Source organism: Ixodes scapularis, unplaced genomic scaffold (genome assembly GCF_016920785.2).
Source record: "Ixodes scapularis isolate PalLabHiFi unplaced genomic scaffold, ASM1692078v2 PGA_scaffold1__304_contigs__length_218370807, whole genome shotgun sequence".
NCBI lineage: Eukaryota > Metazoa > Arthropoda > Arachnida > Ixodida > Ixodidae > Ixodes > Ixodes scapularis.
In genome coordinates this window covers 168,729,775-168,753,791 of record NW_024609846.1, presented here as the reverse complement: position 1 = coordinate 168,753,791, position 24,017 = coordinate 168,729,775, and the positions used below count along the sequence as shown (strand labels likewise).

General features: G+C 44.6%; 1 protein-coding gene across 1 annotated transcript; it reads right to left on the bottom strand.

Annotated features, from left to right (window-relative positions):
* Positions 1 to 19,405: 19,405 nt before the first annotated feature.
* LOC121835863 lies at positions 19,406 to 20,644 on the bottom strand. Its single transcript, XM_042290397.1, has 2 exons — positions 20,568 to 20,644; positions 19,406 to 19,928 (listed from the first exon to the last, which is right to left on the bottom strand). Exons 1-2 carry the CDS (start codon positions 20,642 to 20,644, stop codon positions 19,406 to 19,408), a joined length of 600 nt encoding a protein of 199 aa, XP_042146331.1.
* Between the last annotated feature and the right edge of the window lie 3,373 nt (positions 20,645 to 24,017).

Genomic DNA, 24,017 nt, shown 5'->3' with positions numbered 1-24,017 from the left:
TGTAGGCAACATGGCACCAACAGGCCATATGTGGTTATTCTCATATGAGCCAGCGCTAAAAAGGTAACTAAAAAAAAACGGAAAAGTTTCTGAAAGCACTCGGTCGCGGTAGGATTCCGCAAAAAGCAGGACAAAAACGAGTCAAAACCCTCTTCTCGATAAAAAGATAGGAAGTGCCCCACTAATATCTTTCAAACAGCATGGAGCGAGAATGCTTGTTACTGCAACACCTCCAGTTATTGGAACATTGCTTTTAGTCAATTTCAGGGTTGAACGAAAAAAGGAGCGTCTCGCTCCTCCGGCGTTGACACATTGGTAATTGCTGTCTATTATGTTCATACCAACTCCAGCTTCTGGAGGGCAGTATGTGTTCCTCTCCCCTTCATTAAGGATAGCGAAGAAAGATTGAAGGAAGGAAAGGCGGACGTGGCTCTAGTTGGAGGGAAGTAGAAAGAAGATAGATTTTCACTAGCAAAAAAGGGTAGCGTGAGCAAAGTGGCAAAAATAATATATTCTTTCCATTTTCAATGCGTTTATACAGGTTTTAGAATGTATTGTTTTCGTACCGAGTCCCGTCCTTCCCATCGGTGTGCTTCCCCTCGTCGTAGGCAAGCATTCTAAAGAATCAAGATAAAAAAGGGCTTTTAGGGTTTAGGCGATGCAAAGAAAAGCTTCGACAGCTCTTTGTATGTGGGTGTGCACGCGCGAGCGACGGCAGGTTTGCAGTTGAGCTTACCGGAACACTTCTTTTTTTCAGAAATTGAAGATGTTTTTTCCTGCGTTCAAATTTCCCGCTTTTTCCACCGCAAATTAAAAAAAAAGTAACGAATTACAAGTAATCCCTTACAGAATTAAGTAATTAAAATTACTTTACAATTACCTTAGAAAATATGTAACGAATCCGTTACAAAATTACAGATAAATGTAACGGATTACAAGTAATTTCGTTACTAGTAATGGACCAGAACATTGCCTTGGGGTACACCGGAAGTCGGCGGGGCACTTTATCGGATGCTTTAGAAAAGTCTATGATAATTGCATCGGTCTGTAATCTCTTGTCAAGGTTACTGTGAAGCTCATGAACAAAATGTATTGACTGGATATAACACAAATATGTCTTACGAAAACCATGTTGATTATTAAAAAGCAGATCATAATTTTCCAGATATTTTATGAGAGAAGAGAAAATGACGTGCTCTAGTAATTTACATGAGATGCAGGTGAGAGATATTGGGGGATAGTTCGATACAACATTACGATCCCCACTTTTAAAAATAGGGGTAACTCCACCAATTTTCCAGTCAGATGGAAGCTTGCCGGCATCAAGTGACTGTTGAAAAATAAGGGTTAAAAATGGGATGAAATATGTTTTATGTTTTTCAGCAATTTAGAATTTACTTGATCATCACCGGAGCTAGCAGAAGTTTTGAGATTTTCTATCGCTTTCACTATACCCAAATACGTTATTTTGATAGAAGACATTGCGGAATGAAAAAGGTGATTTAAGACAAGAATATTGTCATTTTTTTCTAGTGTAAATACTGAGCTAAAGTAAGTAGTGATCAATGAGGCGCTTTCGCTATCAGATATCGGAATGCCATTCATATTAGTCGGGTGGATGGATTTATGCTCTTTAGGATGAATGATCTCCCATAACTTATTAGGCTTCTTCATTAAAATGTTAAGAAGGTCGAAGTTAAAAAATTTATTCTTTGCATTTTTCACTTCTCTTTTATATTCCTTAGCAGACGCGTTGTAATTATTCCATGCAATAGTACTGTCCTTTTCTTTAGCTTGCTTGAAATGTCGTTTCTTCCTAGCACTTAGTTTGTAGATTGTCTTGTTGTACGAAGGCTTTGCATTGTTTGTTTTAATTCTGATGGTTGGAACGTACTTGTCAGTCAGAATCGCTACCTTGTTTTTAAAGAGATTCCAGTTTTCCTCAACTTTTCTTTCACAAGAGTTGATATGTAAAGTATCATAAAAATGTTGAAGATGTCTATTAATTCAATCGTAGTCAGCTTTATTGCAGTCTTTAATAAATTTATAATGACATGATCTGATGACGACATCAAACTGCAGGTTTAAGTGTATAACATTGTGATCACTAATAGCGGGAAGATGAGTCGTGTTATTCACATGTGAGGGGTCAGTGGTAAGGCACAGGTCAAGAGTGTTGCTGGAGTGATGGCTAACTCTTCTTGGTTTTGTTATCATTTGGCAGAGGTTAAACGCGAGAGCTAGGTCGATGAACTCATTATCAAACTGATGACTTGATGACAGAAAGTTCCAATCAATATTCGGAAAATTGAAGTCGCCAAATAGGATGGCCGACGCATTCGGTTTAAGGTTATTAAAGATGAACGAGATGGAGTCATGAAGTTCGCTTATGAAACTAGCGTGATGATCGGGTGCTCTGTAGCACACACCAATCAAGATATTGGAAGATTGAGAGTGAAGTTGAAGCCATACCATCTCAAGGTTACCTGGGACATTAACTTCTGACGCACTAATATGATTGTGGATAGCGATTAGGACACTGCCACCTCTCTTTGTTAGTCTGTTGCATCTGTTTAAGGTATAATTCATATTGGGGGGAACACTTCTGAGTCAGCAATTTCGGGTTTCAGCCACGTTTCTGTCAGAATGACGAGGTCGGCACTGCATTATTCATTTAGTGATAATAGGTCGTCGCGGTCTTGTTAAAACACTTCTTATATTTGTAAAAACGACCGAAGGTGACTTGATGTTTCTGCGTACTCGGGAAGACTGGGGTGGGCGGCGGCGTGTACACAGCTCCTATAGCCCATGGCATCGCGCTCTCCGTTCGCTTCTATTCGAGCGCTTGCTCGAGTGCACCGTTTGGAACGAAAAATATACCCAGTCGTTAAAAATACAAACGTGCGGTTATCATTTACGGTTATTATCCGTCATGCTGGACTAATTTCCAAACGAAAATTGAATATTTCAATTTTTGTTTCTGTACCCCTTTTAGAGACATTATGTGTGGATAAATAATCATGTTTGCGCGAGGGCAGACTGCTTCAATGGGACTTGTCAAATGTCAACGCATCATTGTTGAGAAGATTGTTGGGTGAATGCGAGTTAACAATCGGTAAGTCGCAAACAGTCACCGCGCGAAGGTCAGAGTACCATGTAATGTCTGAAAGATCTTTGCACAATAAAGATATTTGCCGGTTTAGGTGCATCTCTTAGGTTTCATCCCATGAATCCGAGGACCCTCGGATTCATGGGATGAAACCTAAGAGATGCACCCCCACATGTCCGGAAACTAGCCTACGAAACGTATATTCGCCCTAAATTAGAGTATGCCGCTGCAATTTGGAGCCCCCATCAAGCATACCTTATCAATACATTAGAAGCTGTGCAAAACCGAGCCGCTCGTTTCATCCTATCATCATACGATCATTTCACCAGTGTGTCTTCTTTGAAAAATCAACTCGGACTGACGCCTTTGCTCCTACGAAGGAAAGTTTCTCGACTCTGCCTCCTTCACAAAATTTACTACCACTGCCCAGACCTCGGGGACTCCTTATTATCACCCACAGCGAGAATGTCGTCTCGTCAAAATAACTCCTGTGCCATCAAACGAATTTCTGGTAAGTCCAAAGCTTTTAACGAATCCCTTCTTCCTCTCGCCATATCCGAATGGAATCAGTTGCCGTCATCGATAGTCACCATTAGCGACGCCACAGCGTTCCTGAATACGCTTCAAACCCATGTTTTGTGAGTGTTCTTTTCTTTTCATCATGTATAACTTCTACTCCAATTTTTCCTGACTGCATATTATTGCATTTTATTGCGTTTATATGTTGATTTATTGTGTCGTACTGCCCCCCCCCCTTATGTAATGCCCTGACTGGGCCTTTAAGGTGGAAATAAATGAAATGAAACAATAACCCCCCACCTCGTCATGTCTCACCTAACCCAGTGTTTATTTTTTCTTTGAAATAGAGGATATATATTATAGTCTCAACATCCCATCTCGATCAAATCGATGGATGAAGCTATCAACCAGTATGGCTTGTGCGAATTCCAAAATTCCTCTGGAATCCTAATTACTGGGTTCATACAGCTGCCCCAGTTTTACCTCCGGCCTACCACGATCGAACATGATGCAGGATCTTTATCGGGAAATGGGGTCTATGCAAATGATCCTGCTTAGCAATAGCACGGAACGAGATCTTTCTCTCCTTGGTGGATAGCGCAATAAGCGAACACCTTCTAAAATGTGCGTCCGTGTGTCGTGTTTTGCGCTATGTTAACGACCAGCTGGTGGTTCATCCTGTCGACACTCGCGTCGGTTCCATTTTTTCCCGTTTTCTCGGCGGTGGGGTTGCAAAATCCAGATTTTTCTCTCACTGCTTCCGGAATCTGGTATTCGTTTCAGGCGCGGTCAGGAAACCCTTGCTGCCTTTTTGCAGCTCCCACTCAAGAACAGTCAAGTTGGGAGTTGTGAAATTATTGATCTCGTGAGCACGGGGAAATTCGTGCGACCACCGCTCGACCACCAGCTTGCAGACGCAGATCATTCGCTTGCTCAGGGCCGGGTATCCAGCTGATTACTCATGCCCACCATTCAAATATCCGCCGTAAATAGGCCCCGTGGTCAGCATCCGTTTTCGGTAAGGAGTACAGCATGAATCCCGAATAAAGTGTTGCACTGCATAAGAAACCTCGTGGGCCGATCTGGATCTAGGGCTGTAAATGCATTAAGTGCGTGTCAAAGAAAGGGTATACTTTATTCCTATGACGTGTGGTGCTAAGAATATTAGCCAAAAGGGAAGGTTCATTGACAATCGCCTCCGAGATCATCATGCTGTATACGATTCAGAGTTTGAGGAGTCCTTGAACTGAATGAAGACCACGTCAAGGACTGCTAGAAATCCATCCTCAAACTTGAGGGCACCCGCGTCGTTATGGCCTCGTCCCACTGGAGCGAAAAACACCGATTTTTGCCCTGCGGCACCACAAAGTTCCGTGTCCTTGGGGCTGTCCCACTGTAACGGCCAACACCCCTGACAAACGCCGACAAGCGCCCACAAACGATCGAGGACGGACAAGTTTTTGTGTGCCGTTGGACGTGAAGCGCCGCCAGCAGTACCACCGAGGAACATATCTCGGAGACGAACTTAATCTCGCCCACTTGCACTCTCTGTTGCCTCACTTCCCGCCCCTGTACTCTTCCTCCCGTTCATCCCGCGGCTCGCCCCGCTGCTCGACCTTCTCAGGAGACTTGGCGGCCACTTATCATTCTCGCAGTTCCTGTCCCTCGATTACTTCGTAGTGGTTGTGTCTGGCTTACTGGCGGTCGTGTCGCGAAAAGGAATTTGCTGTGGCTGGTTTTGCTCGCGAACACCTAACGCACGAGGTGGTGCTTTAAGACGCCAAGGACCGACTAAAGTAATACCCCATTCATACGGCCGTGTAAAGGTACCTCTAGCATAGGTTTCTATCGTCAAGAGAGATAGAGTTATTTGGTATTCAAAATGCACACAAAGGTCCCTTTCGCTAAAGTAGGGTTAAGCATAAACAAAGCTCGCAGACCTCTCTTTAGAGCTACAGCCTTGGACCCACTAACTCCAAATAAAAATCAAGGATTAACGCTTCTGCCTTGCTTACTGCATTGTAATGAAAATAATATTTCAAGGCAAAAATTATAAAATAAACCTGGGCCCAAACTCGATGGAAGACGGCAGCGACAAATTTACAGTCGCTACAGCGGGCAGCTGGGGTGGCACGAACGCAATGGCGGCTGTACCAGCTGTACGTGATTTGAGTAGCGACGACGAGTCGTCCGCTTCGCCTGCCCGAGCATTTGTGATACCATGATTTCGCCTTGTGGACCTGTGAACTTGATTGCCAGCACTATTGGCACCATTATACTCCAAAAAAAGAAAGTGTCGATTTAACTCTTTTTGGAGTGAAGTGTCCTGTCACAGAATTTACGCTTTTAAAGAGTAACTATAACTCTTCGGAGGCAAGTCTATGTTTAACTTTCCCAAGCAAGTGTTCACTCAACTCTTCTATAGAGAGTAACTCCAATACTTTTGAGAGAGTCAGGGTTACTCTTTCGACGTGTAAGTGTAAGAGTTAACTTCACTCCTTTGTGTAAAGTAACGATAACTCCATGAGAAGTGTTGCCTAAACTCTTTGATTAGAGTAAATTTCACTTCTTTGTGTAGAGTGACTATAACTCTATCAGAAGTGTAGTCGAAACTCCTTGTTGACGAGTGAATGATGCTCTCCAAGGAGAGTTACCTTTATTCCTTCCTTTAGAGTAACTACAATGCTATTAGAATGTTGCCTGTACTCTGTATTCAAGACTTACGAGTACTCGCCAGGAAGAGTTACCCTCACTCCATCGCCTAGAGTAAATTCAACACCATTAGAAGTGTTGCCTAAGATCTTTATGCAAGAGTTAAACATATTCTCCAGGAAGAGTTCTATTCATGGTAATAAAACCCAAGACTCAGGAACTCGCTTGTTTTTTAAGTATTATTTCAGATCTTATTCACTTGTTTGTGGAGAATAACTAAAACTCAATTAGAAGTGTTGCCTGAACTCTCTGTTTAAGAGCTAAGCACGCTCTTCAGGAAGAGTTGACATAACCTTTTCGTGGGGTAAATACAACTCCATTAGAAGTGTTGCCTACAGTCCGTATTAAACCGTTAACTATGCTCTCTTCAAGAGTAAATGTCACATAACAGCACACTTGAGCAGTTTGTATGACCCCTCCTTAGAGAGTACTTAACGCTTTAATGCAGAGTTTAGGCAGCACTTAGAATGGGGTTGTAATTACTCTACTGAAAGAATTGTGTACAGTAAGTACAGCCCCATTTGATGTGTTGCCTAAACTCTGTATAAACGAATTAGCACCCTCTTCAGGAACGGGTCACACAAACCCCGCTCAGTTATACTGTTAAAAATTGTTTTAGTGTGTTGATGAGTGTTAGTTAATCAAGTGAAAAGTAACGGAAACGCCTAAAAACAGAATTAGAAGAACGGAACCCAGGCAGCACACGATATTGGGCCAATATTAGAATTGATGGGACAAAGAACGGCCCAACAATGGCCCAACTGAGCCATGTGTTTACCAATATTGGAATTACCTGGGCCAATAATGGACTATCATAGCCAATGTTTTTCCAATATTGGTGATGCACTGGAATAAGCTGTCCAATATTGGACTGTGAAAGCCAATGGCTTGCAAATATTGGATAAATGCTGGCATAACCTGTCCAATATTGGACTGTCAAAGCCAATGGTTTTCCAATATTGGATATATGCTGGCATAAGTTATCCAATATTGGACTGCCCAAGCCAATGGCTTTCCAATATTGGATATATACTGGCATAACCTGTCCAATATTGGACTGTCAAAGTCAATGGTTTTCCAATATTGGATATATGCCGGCATAAGTTATCCAATATTGGACTGTCAAAGCCGATAGGTTTTCGATATTGGATATATGCTGGCATAAACCGTACAATATTGGACTGTCAGAGTCAATGGCTTTCCAATATTGGATACATGCCAGCATTAGCTGTCCAATATCGGACTGTTAGAGCCAATGGCTTTCCAATATCGGATGCATGCTGGCGTAAGCTGGTCAATATTCAACTGTCAAAGCCAACAGCTTTCCAAGATCAACTCATGCTGGCATAAGCTGGTCCAATAGTGGACTGTAAAAGCCAATTTGGATTTCCAATTTTGGAAGTATGCTGGCTTGTGCTGGTCATATTGCACTGCCAAGGCCAAGGGCTTTCTAATATTGAATGTATGCTGTCATATGCTGTTCAATATTGGAGTGTTAAAGCCACAATTTCCAGTATTGGAAATACAGGGATGAAACTGGGCAAAGCAGCTTTGGAGAAATTTTGGGAGCAGAACAAAACTATTTTCATGCAGGCTAGCAGCAAAAACGAGGTCTTGGATCAAGTTGGGACCAGCATTCGTCAGTTTTAAGAATTAAAATAGAGGCTAAATGTCACCTGGTTTTCAAAACTTAATGAAATATGGCATATAGATAACTTAATCAATGGGAACTCAACAGTGGTTTAATTAACCTTTTATTTGAAACATTTTTCACAAACTTACATGAAAATTAGGCAAATCATATAAAGCAAAACTGCACGACAGTGCGACACGTGATGGAACCAACTTGCAAAGTGCTAAAGGTAAGCAAACAGATACATATATACTGCGCCTCAATCTGGCCGGCCGCGCTCGCTCTGCGGAAATGTGAGCGTAGGACTCTCGAGCCCCGTTAGCTTACTGATGCCGCAAGACGCTACTTTGTTGTCGCGAATCATTTGCCCTTCGAACGGTCGCGAAGCCGTTGCGCCCGGCGTACCCTACGCAGCATATTTCAGAAACCGTTCGCGCAGCATCGCAACCTTCTTACTGCGAGCGTCGGTGATTCATCGTGTGTTGAAAGTCGGACGATGTGCTGTTCGAGGTGTCTTTTATAAGCAACTCTTTCGTAAAAAAATTTGAAGTTTAAAAACGCGAACCTAACAGTGTACAAACAGTTTTAAATTTATTGATAAAAATATATTTATATATTTATAGATATATTTGTGTACATCGTGCGCAAAAAATAGTCGCGCTTAGTTCTTTATTCTAAATTATAAGGTAAGTTATACGACGCAAAACATACTGTCGTCACACTCGCCCCGTTTAGAACCACTTTTGGACTGGACAGTTTCTTTAGAAGTTCGAAAGCTGACCTTCAAAGAGCTGTCCTGTTAAATCGGTAATGACAGCGAGGTAGACGCTATGCGTGTTTAAGGCCACTCCTGTCTCCGGTTAGGGTCACGTGACTACTGTCTCAAAGCTGGCGATAAGGCAGAGCACGGAACCTGCCTAAAGCACAAGATCACGCATAACTTCTACTCCACTATCAACCTTGGGTAGAAGTGACAAATTCTCTCGCTCCGTTCATTGTTGAGATGCCCCTGAAGATAAGCCTTTGTAAGCGCACCCCACCCCCGTTCTGGCCTGCTTGCTTTGTACTCCTTCTCTCTTTTTTCTCTCTCTCCCTAAGCTGAAGGCGGGGTTGCTGTGCGTACTCGCCGGACTTGAATCCGCTCTCTGTGCGCGGGTAACGGCAGAAGTGTGATCATGTGGTTTGACGGATGACACATTAACCGTTGACAAACTCGGAATGCCTGCGTCGCAAGGACCGGACCTAGTTTCGCGCGTGATGCGGCCTGCGGGGTGCAGGCCCGCTGTGGATTTCGCTTCTGTGGTAAATGGTATCTCGTTCGAAAAGTCCTACCCGTGTCGATTTCTTCAAAGAGGCCCACGACATTCTTGTGAACAGTTTAGTGTCCGGTTCGGCAAATGGCAGCGTGTGCTACATTGTGTTGAATCTTCACGGATCACTACCTTGTAGTTTTTGTGTTTGAGTGGTTGTTCTGCAGTGCTCGTGTTGACATATAAGTCGGATTACATCTTTCAAGTCCAGTATTTTCAACGTAAGTGTGCTGCAACCTACTTGATGATCATTGTCCGTTCTTGTATGGGCAATCTTCCGGATAACCTCTAGAATTGGGCACTGCCTATCTCCTGGCAGCTGGGAGAATAATTTTCCCGCAATCTTACCGACAGTCGCCTGCCATTATCTGTCTGAAATAATGTCACAACCGCAGGTAGAATACTGACTTTTTTATTCTACCTGCGTTTCGCAAAAACACGTTTCGTTGCCACCTTTCTGGTCGACATTTACGTTTCATCGACATTCGTTACGCGAATTGCGCGCTGTAGGGGCATTTCGTCGCGCGTGTATTCCTGAGGCGCGTGCTCACCGAACCAGCCCACCCTTTCACGCCGCTTCATGCTAATCTGAAGCGGTTCATTGCAACAAAAAAAGAAGAAAAGAAAACATATTTTGAGTTTTTTTATGAAACATCGCGTGTTGATGAAACGATCTGTCTATGAAATGTAGTTCGATGAACTGATTGCACCGCCAATGAGGGGCGACTAGTGGTAGAATTTTGGCGAAACAATTCTGTCAGCTGCCGGGAGACTGGACACTACCCAAGAATTACCCCGGTTGTTGCTTGCTTTGCAGTCTTTTTAATTGTATCACAGCTGAGTAGTACCTCTTCACATATTACGAATTGCTGAGATTGTGCTTGTCTACAGAATAAGCTGTGTGTAATAAACTGTTAGGAGATTTCAAAACAATCCCTTGTGTCTGTTTACCTTCCTTTTTGCAAACAACTTGGCGAGGGCACTTGCAAAAAGCTGGGCGAGTGCAACGATGGCCAAAAATCAGCATGACGGCCAACATTGGATCGGGTCGCGCTTCCAGTGTTGTCCAATATTACGCCGGTCTTCGCCAATGTGGGAGCACCTTGGCTGGAACCATGGTTTAGCGATGGCCCAACATTGGCACCAATGATGGGGCCGACATCGGCTGGAACGTTGGCTGAACATTGGCACAACATTGGCACCGATCACTGGGCCAACATTGGAAAGGGTAGCGCTTTCAATATTGTCCAATATTGAGGCCGGTCTTTGCCAATGTTAGGCCAATGTCGGACCGACATCGGTGTGCTGCCTGGGAAGTGTAAAATTAGATTTGTTGGAAAAAAGCTTGCTGGGAAAAAAAAGAAACTCTTCTGGCAAGTGACATTTCTAGCCTGTTGAAGTGCGACCTGTGTATTTTATTTTTACAATTTTTCTATGGCATGTCAATACCTCCCTTGGTTTCACTGTAATTTGGAATACTTTTGTCCTTATTGTATGAGTTGTTGCATACAACTAGGGACAACTCAAGTATTTTGCAATGAACACTAGCCCTAAAATCTAAAAGCGGCTATGTGCATGTTCACAGGGAGATGGTTGCATAGGAAATGTTTAACTGCAGCTCGAAAATGGCATGAAGTATATAGCATGAGCCTGCACAGAGGCAATAGGTTCTTATGAAAAGTCAGCATAAAAAGAAAACAATAGAATCGAGTTTATTAAACCAATATTTTAATTTCAGCACATGGCAAAAAGGCAAAACTGGCACACAGATTTCCTCTGGCTAACAGGTTTTTAACTTTGTGATAGTCTAAAGCCAAGACGGACTTTATTTTTTATTTCAAACCAATGAAGTGCCCAATCCCTAATCACTGCGAGTGACTGGCTCGCTTTTTGACGGTAAGAAATGTCGTGGACTCCGTGCAGTGCAAGAACGAGCGCTGCACCAGCCATAATATCCATCACCTCAAAGGAGTGGTCCTCCAAGACCACAGCTATGGCACTTGAGTCCTCTTCGTCGATTCGCATCACCGGATAGGTCGATCGGTCGTGTCCCTCATCCAATGAAGAATGAGTGCTTAAATGTAGAGTCAGCAATATTAAAAGCGAGAAAACAGTTCGCTAAGTGCCCTTAGTTAATACCAGTGCACTCATTTGCGAGACAATGGACTATTTACGAAAAGTCCAGGAGCCATTCATCGGATGCGCTCCAATTGTTGGCTGAAACTCGCTTTCTTGCTGATTGAGCAAGAGTCCCAACCGAACACTAAGGCAGCACTCATTGCTAGCTGGCTCAGCAGCAACCATCCAAGACCGTGCGTGTTCCTTCTGATATGAACACCTAAGATAAAGATAAATCACATCTCTCTCTTTATTTTTTCCCATTGAATGCAATGGCAGCCATAAGGGGTTGCATTTATTTATGGCATCCCCAGGTTTGCACCCTATCGGAACAAGGGGGCAAGGGGAGGGGGCAGTTTCCCCCCCCCCCCCTTCTCCCTGACTCTTGGAACAAATAATAGCAGGCAATATGGGAGAGAGGGACAGAGTTTAGCTTCCCTGCACATCATCCCTCCATCTTCCAAAGAGTAGAAAATCAGCTGGCCTTTGCCCATAGCGGTGAAAGACATAGCTCTTTATAGACTAGATCAGGGGTGGCCAGGCTTACTCGGCCAAAGAGCCGCAGACAAGACCATGAAACTTCCAAGAGCCGCGCGGGGGGGGGGGGGGGGGGCGGATTTTGTTCAGAGCAATACACGAAACTTGAACTACTTTCAATCTATCTGAGGCAAAAGCAGTCGAAGTGTACGATAGGTACCAGTAGCACAAGACTAACAAACCGGAACCAGTCTTTCGATTTAAAACGCGTTCCATTTCTCTTTTTGGGAAAGTGCTCGTGTGACCGGGAGGGATGCCAGGGAGTGGGGTAGGGCGGGGGAGGGTAAGGGAGGGAGCCGCGAGCCGCACTTTAAGACGCGAAGAGCCGCGTGCGGTTTGAGAGCCGCAGCTTGGCCACCCCCGAACTACATTGAGGGGTAGGATGAATGCACTCTCTTAACATCTGCGTTTGCCCAAGTGGCATACAATATGTTAGGAACATTTTTATAGATAAATTAGTGTGAACACCCTATTGCGGTTCAGTGCTGTCTGTCGTATGTTATTATGTTATAGTTTATTTCACAAATTTAGAAAGGAAGCTAGCGAATGCAAGTAACATCTAAGTTTGGGGAGACCATTCATTAAATATTGTAACTACAGCTCTACAAGGGGCTAATTCGCTATAAAGTACCTACTAAAATGCCCGAATTCTAAACAAAACAAAGCAAAAAGAAAAAGAAATTTAAAAGCAGCCCGAACCAAGAACATACAGGTTTCGATTGGCGAGTGTTAAAATAACTAGTGAATATGCCACATGTCAAAACAGAACATGCATCGCGGCGAGCTTAAGCTCTGCCACAACCGACACTACTAGATAATCAGCGAGCTGCTCATGTGTGTCACTTCATCGTGCAGTTGCATAATAGATGTGGGCTCTATATTTTTATCGCACGCCGATGAACTGGTTGCACCCCTCTGAATGCAGGTCCAGGCACATGCATTGCAAGGTCGAATTTAGAGCTATTTTTGTTTATTCAAATAGTACAAATGTTAATCTATAAATTGCTTAGCTCTACTCTTGCAACATCACAGTGTCCCTCAATCCTTCATCTAGACTTAAGCATGTTTATTGCAATCTCGACATTTAAGTTGACATCTATGTTTCTAAGTTGATTTTAAAGAAAAAAAAACAGTTTTAAGAATTGCGGTGTTTGCGGCACAGAAATACGTCGCTAAAATGTACCCATATTGCCTCCATATTATTTACAAGTTATAAATCAAACCGCTGGCCTTCCCCCTTCAGCTCACCAGTGCCAAATGTACTACTAAATTAACAGTCCAAGAAATACCCTCTTATACAAAAAATATGACCGTTGAACAGAACATGACGCTTGAATGAATCAAGAATTTAAAATATATCACACATAAAAAAAGCTTGTCGAGTAAAGACAATTACTGGAAAATGCACTCGCACAGCGCGGTGATATAACTGACACCCCACTCCCACTCAGCAAGCCGAATCTTGGCGAATAAGGACTACTCAAAACCTTGTGGAATTCGGCTTTGGGCATACTGGGAGGACTTCACAACAGCACACATCTACCACCAGGAAGAAAGCCATTATTTAACAAAAAATAATGAACTAAATTGACTTCAAAAACAAAGCTAGCCAATCGAAACGTCTCTCATGGACTATTAAAATAAAAAGCACTTACAAATAACGCTGTACAGGACCTTTCGGGCCGATCGCTGTGGACTACACGCGGGACTCGTCGGAGATTCCCGGCCCAGAGTTAAACATGGCTACAACTCATTGGATCATGACAAAACGTACATAGCGCAGCGAGAACACATGTCCCCGATGGTCAAGAGGAAGTAGAGGATGCTCTCCTTGTCATTCATATAAAAGAGAAGGCGGCCCGTCGTGTCTGGTCCGGCGAAGCTAGTGCTGACATGAATGCCCACAACAAAGGAAGATCACCGGTGTGTAGGCGCTGCCGACAGAATATCCAAGGCCTTGACAACCCGCATGTTGAAGATCGCACTTGGCGTTAAACCACCGTTCTTACCGGTTCCAGTGGGGGTAGCGTGAACAGCAGAGACGCCGAGCCGCTTCACCCGATAAAAAAGAGAAAACAAAAGTCCTTTAAGCAAGAAAATGCACTCAAACAACTTAGAAACTGACACCATGGTGTCCGGATATGAGCATGTTGATCTTGCCATTACTTTCCTTAAAGAAAAGAGCTATTTCTGCGGGGAAAAAAAGCTCCATAAATTTCGATGCGCATCTGCCCCTTTGCAGTTCATGGATGCGCGTGTTGGACGTTGAGGGGACCGTCCCCACCGTCTTCCAGTCCCTACCTCATCGTTAGACCTTGGATTCACGCGATCCCACTTTCTCTGTGTGTGTGTGTCTGTGTGTGTGTGTGCGCGCGCGCGCGTGTGCGTGTGTATGTTTCGCGGGCTGGACTCCGCCACTCCTAAGCTGAAAGTGTAGAGGAAGCTAATGTGTTCGGTGAACCAATCGCACGTTTGGCTTTAATCACGTGATCACGCTCCCTCCCGTAACCACACGCAGAGAGCGGAGCAGGGGATAATTGGTCTGGCGGGCGCGTAGCTCCTCCGGCACTGTCAACTTAGGAATGAAGGGAGCCCTCCTCTTTCAAGGACGAGGACGCCGAGTCCCCTACGCTCACAAAGGAGAGATTTGGAGAGATTAGTGATGGTGGGTGAGGAAAACGGGAGGGGAACGTTTTCTCATCACCATGTCTCGCCCTATTCGAGGGGGAGTTAGAGTTCTTACGCCAGGCCGAGGGACATTCGTAAGGATCCCGTTTCGAGGCCATCGGCGGGCCCCTCCACTGTCCAAAAACCAATATGTTAGAGATTGCTTAGACGTGATAACTCTAGAGGAAGAGAACAAATAGGGACTGGCACACACTAAGCACCTAAGTCAGCTTGAAGCCTAATGTCCAAATTAAAAAGATAATGATAAATCAAATGTCTCCCAACGAAAATAAAAGGAGCGATATAAATTTCAAGAAGATTGTCAACCACTTTGGCGTTCCTTCAGAGCACCAGTGAAGCTAACTAGCTTACGCGTCAAAATAAACAAAACAGGAGAGCATGCGCACAAAAAAACATGCACACAAGCATGAGGAATGCGCCACATCGATAGTCCAAAATACAAACGACATGTGGGCGATCGTACGGGTGTAGCATTATAGCCCCACGTGCCGTATCCGTGCGCACGCTTCCACCAGCATTGTTTCATGTCTTAGCCTAATATGTTGAGGGCCTACAAATGACGGCATTATTACGTTACACAAACTCGCGTGAACACTCACTGTCTCTTAATTAAAAGAGGATACTCCGCCATCACGGAGAGGACCGGGCCACATGATCTGGGGATTCGTGTCATGGGCTTCTGATAAAACTAGACTTTTGAGGGTAGGGCAAAATGGTGGGCTTCAGTTGTGGGGCATTTGACATCGGGTGCTTCCGTGCACCACCCGATCGTACATAGGGCATGAACTTTCTTTAAAGCGGTCTCCTTTGGGGAACTTAGCAGGCCACTGTGATAAGTGCTCGTATGACCGTTTGCTGTATAAAACACAGATTTCGGGCAAGTGGGAACAAAAAACAGAGAGGAAAATTTTCGAGGCGTTCAAGATCAGTGTAAAGAAAGATGACAGTTGCATCAGTGCTTCGTCACTTGTTTTATCAAATAAGGAATTCAGATTCATTTGGCTTGAGGTATAACAATGTGTGTATCAGTGGCATAGCCAGAAAATTGGTTTCAGGGGGTGTTTTTCTTTGCTTAAGCTGCTTGAAAGACACAAGAAAGAGAGGAAAAGAAATTGCCCAAACAGATTTTTGTTTGCTCTTTTCCGGTTTCTTAGCCGACAAAAATCCAAACTTTTTGCCACATCTCGTTCGTCCAATATTTAAAAATGGGAAATTTAATGTTAAACGACGAAAGAACGCAGCCATAAAATAGAATAATTGGCTTTGAACGAAAAAAAAGTCCGGACAGGCTCACAAAACAATTACGGTGCGTGCACTTCAATGCGGAACACTCGGGTATTCAATGACTGAAAACTACAAGAAAGTGCCAGAGAATAGTGAAGTTTAGAATAAAATTCAACATAAAAACTACAGTGCGCACTGAGCCAATGAGCAAGTGAAGCGTCACGCTCATTGTTCCTGCGCGGATCGCATTTTTCAGAAATTATCGTTCTATAGTCGTGTTTTAGGTTATTTCTGTTCTTCGCTGTCGTTTTACGAGAAAGTGGAAGATAAAAATACGAGTGTCTATCATTTTGTGGGGTCTAAACATTCAGTGGAAGCCGCCGTCGGTCGATAGAAAGAAGCGAGAGGACACTTTCGGTCCTGACTTGCATATTCCGGTGAATGTTCAAAAGCGAAGCTCTTTCCGCTCATTCACACTGGAAGCGGATTCGCGTTCGCAAAGCGGTTGCGAACGCGGTTGTATAAAGATCCAGTACAATTGCACGCGCACTCGATGACATCAAGTGCGCGTGCAATTGTACTGAATCTTTATACAACCGCGTTCGCAACCGCTTTCCGAACGCGGATCCGCTTTCAGTGTGAATGAGCGGTTATACTGCGTTCACCATTACGCTAAGACTAGAAGTTCCGCTTTCAGCGCGAGCTTTCTGCCCTTGCTAAAACAAGTGTGATCGCGCAGGCACGCGCAACCAAAGCATTGCCGAAGCCAGCGAGCTCGCGTTAAAGGCAGAGCGTCTGGTCTCAGGTTAGAATGGAGTAGCAAGCGCCCTGGGACGTTGAAGCTCTCAGGTATGACTTCAGTCTTTGGAGTCTCGAGAACCAACGTTCCGCTTCAGCGCTGCTAACCAGAATGGTGGCCAGGATTCGCAGCAGGCCAGGATTCGCAGGAAATAAGCATGTGGTGAAGTGCTTTTGTGTGTCGCTTGGTGAATCATTTGCGGTAGTGCTCTACAGCTTCGCTGGCCAACCACCTTCACCGAGTGGAATGGCTGAGAATGTTGTCACCCTTTTTGGTTTCAAGAGGGCTCTCTGTTGATATATTTAGGGTCCATGAACCGATTTTCTCTCCTTCGTTAAATAGTAGAAAGAATTAATCTTTGACGTTTAAGACGTTCATTGGTTTCTTCCTACATGCAAAAAACAAATAGACAAAACGAGCAGCCCTCGCCTTCCCAAATCGCAGCCAGAGTAAGTGACCACATAACCTGCCTGCGCTTATATGCCGCCAATGTTTATCATAGCCACAAACTGGGGTTGGCAAAGAACAGGGCGTGTCCTGAGTTCTATACATGGTTCGAGTTTGACTTTTTTAGTCATTCTTTGATTAATAACGAGTCACTGCCCGAATGCTCTCCGATGCTCTTAGTCACGAGCTTAAGTCTGAAACGTCTCCAATTGTCATCACAAGATGTACCCCGAGGGTACATTCAAATTGTGGTTCCCACGACACTTCGTCAAGCCTTTCGAAGGGTAGGCTGAAAAAATAGTCCTCTTGTATTCTTTGAATTATAACTTAACAGCATACTTTCTGCATTCATGACGTCGCGTCTGAGTATACATACCGCAGGACGGGCTAGGGACAGTATTCCTGTGCAAAGTGTTTGAACGGAGTAGGGTTGCATGACCCCCTTTATGTTATGCATGTATCTTGAACTCATGGGCCCTTCTGATGAGCACACGTTGGTTACTACCAGAAACATGGAAACATCTTCCCTCGGGAATTACAGGAATCTGTGGATTCCCCTAAAAAAACGCAAGTGGAATGACAAAAAAAAAAAAAAAAGAAAGTCCCGCCAACAGGCGGAACTTCTTGTGTTGGTCCTTGAGGAGCAGAGGGCGCAGAGGCAAGAGCTTTGTGAAGCAAGAGAAAACGCACAGGGACCGGCAGCGCCAGACTGCCATCATGTAGGAGTCTAATAATCCGCAGCGAGAGCTCATTCGGTTTCTAAAATCTAAACCTCGAAAGTAAAAAAGTAAACGCAAAGAAATAGCCTCCTTTTTATTTGAGTTCAAACTACAAGCCTTGGCATACAATGCTTGCTTTGATCGTTGTCCGGCCCTGAACCCCAATTCCAGACGTTTTGTTCAAGGCGGAACAAACACAATCTGTTTGGGATAAACGTCATACCCACTTGTATTTTCTAAAGTTGCAGGTGAGTTGATGCTGAAATACAGGTACAATACTATTCTTTTAATGATGCGCATCACATGTGACTACACCAAAAATTCAGTAAAATATTTTTCTTTCAAGAAGACATCAATATGGGCAACCATGTATAGAGAAAAGTTTGTGTTTCTTGCGCACATGAAGAATTAGGATACTTGGTTGTAGAAATGTCGCGAACCTGCCGAGATTCAAGTTCGGAGAAGTTCGACTTTCTCGAACTTTCTATGCAAAGTTCGGTTGAGGTTCGACTATATTATGCACATGCGCAAGAATCAAATCTAGTCGGCGTCGCCTGATTGATGAGGGGTGTAGCAGCTCTTTAGTAAACTAGTTAAATCCTTAGAATAGTATAGTCTCTCTTTTATTTATTTTAGAATTATCATCTATACTTTTAAACTGTAAAACTAGATGTCATAATATATGTTTTTACAAAATATTAAAAAGTTGCGTAAAAGTCTGGCAACACTGTGCATGTACCAAACTTTTTCAAACCTCACCGAAAGTTGTAAGGTTTGACGAACATGTCGAACCTCAAGGTTCGGCGTCGAATCATAGGTTCGACAGACGTTTACGACATCCCTACGTGTTTGTGCATTAATGATACTTTTTTGTTATTTTATCAACATGCACCCATTTCAAATGCAAAAAAAATATCTGATGATAAAAAAGGAGCCTCCATGCGCAGGTGAGATGCACCGCCATTTCTCGGCACTACTACAAAATTGAACGTGGCCAAGGCGCATGCAGTTGGAATTGTGCAAGTGAGCAAGTGGTCGTATGTATACATAACCTGCGTGCCACATCGTTGCACCATGTTGATTGCAGGACCTCCTCTCTGGTGCCCAGTCTTATGCTCGTCTTTGTCTAGGAAAACAAATGGGGTGGTGGGAGACATGCTGCAGCAGGTACGTGCTCAGCAGCAAGATACTCACAATGGCAGCTGATATGATATCAAAGCACGCCATGTATAGAGGAAGTTGGGGTAGAAACTATGTGGACAAGATGCTTTCTTCTTGAGGTGACAACGACTATAGTTCGGTTATTATTATTTTTTTATTCCTAATCTGTCCCTTCTATACACATAAATCAAAATGCAACCTAAAAATGCAAAAATAAAAGTGGATTCACGCTGCTTCCCTGAGACACTCTGGAAGACAATGAATAAGCATTAGGCAAAATATCCTAAACACAAGCACAGTTCGCCTGCAAGGGAAAAGACATTTCTAAGCATATTACAGTGCCTCTGCGGAGGCTTGGTTGCGCCTGGGGGGCGGGTTAGCCTCGATGTACGCAACAAGTGGAGCGCGGAGTGTGGTGCCACTGTCCGTCTAGGCCTTGGTCTTGTGGCTCGACTGCTCCAGCTTGTCGACCTCCTCGACTTTCCGGGCATCTTGGACCCACTGCTTCTCCGCGCTGTCGTTGAGCGTCTCGCAGACGTTGTGTAGTATGCAGCACGCTTGGACAACAGCATTGGCATTGTCGATGCGGACCTCCATTCGCTTGAGGATGATCCTGAACCGAGCTTTCAGACGCCCAAATGCGTTCTCCACAACACGTTTGGCTTTGGAGAGGGCGTTGTTGTAGTAACTTTTGTCCTGAAGGTGATCCAAACTGGGGGGGAAAGGCTTTGTCAGGTTCCTGGTGAGAGAGAATGACTGCTCGCATTGGATGACGAGTGGTATCTCTGTGTCGCCATTGCTTCTTGGCACGATAACCTGGTAGTTCTCGAGCAGATGCCCCAACGGATATCGCCCATACACATTGTAATCGTGGCACTTGCCAGGGAGGCCCACGCTGATATAGCGAAACAGGTATCTGTGGTCCACCAACGCCAAAAGGATAGCGCTGTCCCTAAAACAAAGTGACCATATGCGAACAAGGAACAATAGAAGTACTGCCTGTAACCAATTTCGCTAAATTGTGTGCTCCTGAACGAGATTGCCACTTCTTGTTAAATAGAGTCTCTCAAGCCCAGGCAGCGGAATGGACATAGCCACCATGAATGCCCTACACCCGCTGGCAACTTTCTGTGGCTATTAAGTCTATTGTAACCAAAAGCTGCGCCCTTCACTTCGCGCGCGTTTTCCTCCTCTTTTCGTTTCGCCACACTAAGTTGTCCGCGAGTGTTGTGACACAATGTGTGTAATGCTGCTCGGGGCTGTAAGGTCGCAAGACAGCAATAATGGTCCCTGGTATGACTGCACCAGTGTATATTTATGGTTTATCCGTAAGCTTGAAGCGCGATTTATTAAAAATCTTGGTTTTCCAAGGACCAAATTACACTGAACGGCCCAGCTTTGCTGGTGCGAAAACGCTCATTACCCCGTAATATTATATAAAATGAACAAAGTTACCCCGAGAAAACGAGTGTCGCTGTTTGCACACAATCCTTTGTAATTTCGGTAGTCGACAGCCGAGTCTTTCGGTGACTACACAGGCCGGCGGAAGCCGTCAAGAGCACCGATGGCTTTCGAGAATCCCAGCACTGACTGGAACTCGCGCATGTAGTGTTCAAGATCCTCCTTCCAAATCATTGAGACCGTTCTTGCCTTCAGTTTCTCAGTCATTACGTCGCAGAACTCGCGGTAGCTTTCGTTCACCACCGATGGTCCAACAGAGAAAAAATGGGGGATTGTTCGTTCCTCCGCCGTGGAGCAGGGCCTGTACAGGCTGACAACTGCTCTCTTCTCCACTGTCATTGAAGTTTTCATGGTGGTGACTTGGCGTTGTATCGACGAGCGGCAAACGGTCACGAGGTACCGGAAGGTGGTCGAGGACATACAAAAGCAGGTAGATAAGTGACGAAAACAATCCCCGGAGAAAGGGAGCAAGATAAACAAAGGACAAACGCTAATCTCTTAACACAACTGGGTGACTGGTGCGCGACCGAAAAAATCCGCCTGGTCCGGGTATCGAACCCGGGGCCTCTCCATTAAAAGTGTAGCGCTCTACCAACTCTCCGGACCAGACCCGGACCAGGCGGATTTTTTCGGTCGCGCACCAGTCACCTAGCTGTGTTTGGAGATTTGTGTTTGTCCTTTGTCCCACTTATTCCCTTTCTCCGCGTATTGTTTGCGTCATTCTTGTCCAGCTCGCTTGCACCTTTGCATTTATTTGCATTATAATCATAACTTTAAATTGCAAGCTTCACCCTTGTTGGAGTTAGACTGGTGGCAGCTGATAAAACCCGTTTCCTCAACTGAAGTCTAACCCCTGGTTAGTTTAGTTGGTAGAGCGCTCCACCTGTAATGGAGATTCAATACCCGGACCAAGCGGATTTTTTCGGTCGCGCACCAGTAACCTGGCTGTGTTTTGGAGATTTGTGTTTGTCCTTTGTCCCTCTTGTTTGTTTTTTTTTCCTCTGGGGATTGTTTTCGTCATTCTTGTCGAGCTCGCTTGCACCTTTGCGTTTAATTGCATTATAATCATAAAGGTACCTAAGTGTTGTTCGTCCATTCTAGGCAGCGTCTCCTTAAACCACCTCCCCGACGAACGTACGCTGACTTCTCGCGAAGGATCCTCGTTAATCGTTGCTCCAAAAGAGCGGCGACAGTGAAGCAATTGTTGCCACAAGCTGCCCCTCAAGTCCGTCCGCTTCCTCTTCGGTGTCTTGGATGCTCTCCTCGAGCTGATTAACTCGATCCGCTGCTGATGCAGTGACTACCAAATGCCTATGCAATCGTCGTCCTCCATCGCAAGACGATCGTTGCCGTCATTCATCGCTTCCATCACTACGGCGGGGTATTTCACGGACAGTTGTCGATCACGTTTCGCACCTTGTATGCCTCAACCTGCCTCGACTGCGTACTGGCGTGCGGTCGTGTATCACTAGTGCGTGGTTCACGTTATAGATTGCAGGCTAGCGGTTGTACTGCACTGGCTATATTGCTCATCTACAACGAGTGACTCGTGGCAACTTTGAAGTGGCTGACCAACTACACGCTTTATAAATATTCACACAACCCCAAATATTCGACTGCGTATCTCCTTTGGATTTGGGTTCCATAACACGGCGAGCAGTTTGACCACACCAGCGAGACATTCTAAAGAAAAGCTGATGTTTTACTTGCACCACGAAATAAAATCAGAAATACAATTATTAAGTAGTTTTAAAACAATATATTTCACGTATAATAAAGAATTAGGCATATGTCTGAAACCTGTTTCGACCAAAATAATATATTGCTCGGTCACCCCTCCGTTTAGACGGGCTATCCCCGGTACAAGAAACATCAACCGTAAACCCTCAGTGTATTTGCCGTGTGATCCCGAACGCCATTTGATACAAGTGTCTTTAGCTAACGGACCTAAGCTACAGGTGCTTTAGGCAGCCCGTGTGAATAGGGTATTAGACCGTTCACCATGAACTAGGACACGACGTTTTGGCAAGGCATTCCGGCAGGCGAGTTCTGGTCATCACGTTCTGTGATAATCGGGATGCCCTGTGTCCCCCCCGAAAGGCTTGCCCTCGATCATTTGGGTATGAAGTTATAAAAATCCTCAAAATCGGTGTGACATTCTGTGTTGCTTAGCTAAAATGCCTCGAGCGACACAAAAAAAAAAGGGAAGATTTGCGAATTCTAGTTTGGAAAATTTTTGGTGTCGATTATCACTACTGTTTGAGGACAGCCGCCGACGGCAAGTAAAGACTAGCGGAAGTTTTAGTTAAGAAATAATGTAATTGTCTCCACTTTCACCGTATTTGTGTCCGCGTTTTACGTCCAAAGTGCAAAACATGAAAACCGCGTCTCCAGACTCTGTTTGTCAGTGTATTTTGAAGTTTTTTGTTGACAACTCCAATCCCACTAGGAAACAAGTTTTTTTGTCCCCGTGTTCTGCGTCGTGTCCGCCATGTTGTGCGGCAGACTCCACCAAATAGGCTGTTTGTCAGTGTCGTTTGTCGTTCTTTCTCGTGTGTCGCTGTTGCTTGTTTCTGTTTGTCGCTCTTGTGGGACGCGGCTATTAGAGGGCACGAGGAACGCTACGGCCGAGACGTAATTGAGGCCTGCAGGATTTTCGCTCCCGGCCGGAACCTAGCGTGCCCCTCCCTCGCCCTGTGTAAGCCGGAAATCAATTTTCTTACTCCGGATATAAGCCGGGCAGGTATGTCACCTGGTCCGCATTATGCCTGGACAGACGTCTGTCCCGCTGGGGTTCCCTCGTGTTTATGTGCTCGTTCCGCGTTTTCCCCCCAACTGCACTCCCTTATTCTTTATTCTTTATTCAGAGAATTCCTGCAGCGCCTGGAAGGCATTATTGCAGGGGGCGAATAATAACGAAAAGAACCGCCTCCGCCTTCCCCTCTCACTTTCTCTCGCCACTGGCTCTCTTCGCTTCGTCTTCTCAAACGAGGATTGCTTGGCTTCGCCTTCACAAAATAAACGGTGTGAACTGAAGGTATGCACATGTCTGTCCCCTTCTCTTCCTTTTGCAGTGTTTTTATATTAGTATCTGTGCCAGCACGCTCGTCCAACTCTCTTTTCTAAATTCAATAAAGGTACGTTCTGAAATTTCGGCATCTTGTTCACACCGCTAGCGCTACATGCGGATAGTGACGGAAAGTTTGAATGTCGAACCGTAATATATTATCGGTTCGGCTCGTGTTCGGGTTCACCGCATTCCGTCTAGTTCCGGTTTAGTTCCGGGAAGCAAAAATAACCGGTTCGGCCCGGTAAACCGGTTGGAATCGGTTCGAACCGCTGAATTGAGGATATATTTTCCGCGTTGTTCTGGCTATAGGGACTATTTCCGCCGTGAAACGATAAACGATATACTTTTTTTTTTCTTTAGCGTTCGTATAATGCACTCTGATTTTCACGTACCAAAAAAAATGAAATTCCGTTATTCAATTTTTTACAGAAAGCTAAATAAAAAATATATATTAACATACAAAACGTCGTGTTTATACGGATCAACATCCTTTTGTATACCAGAGTCACA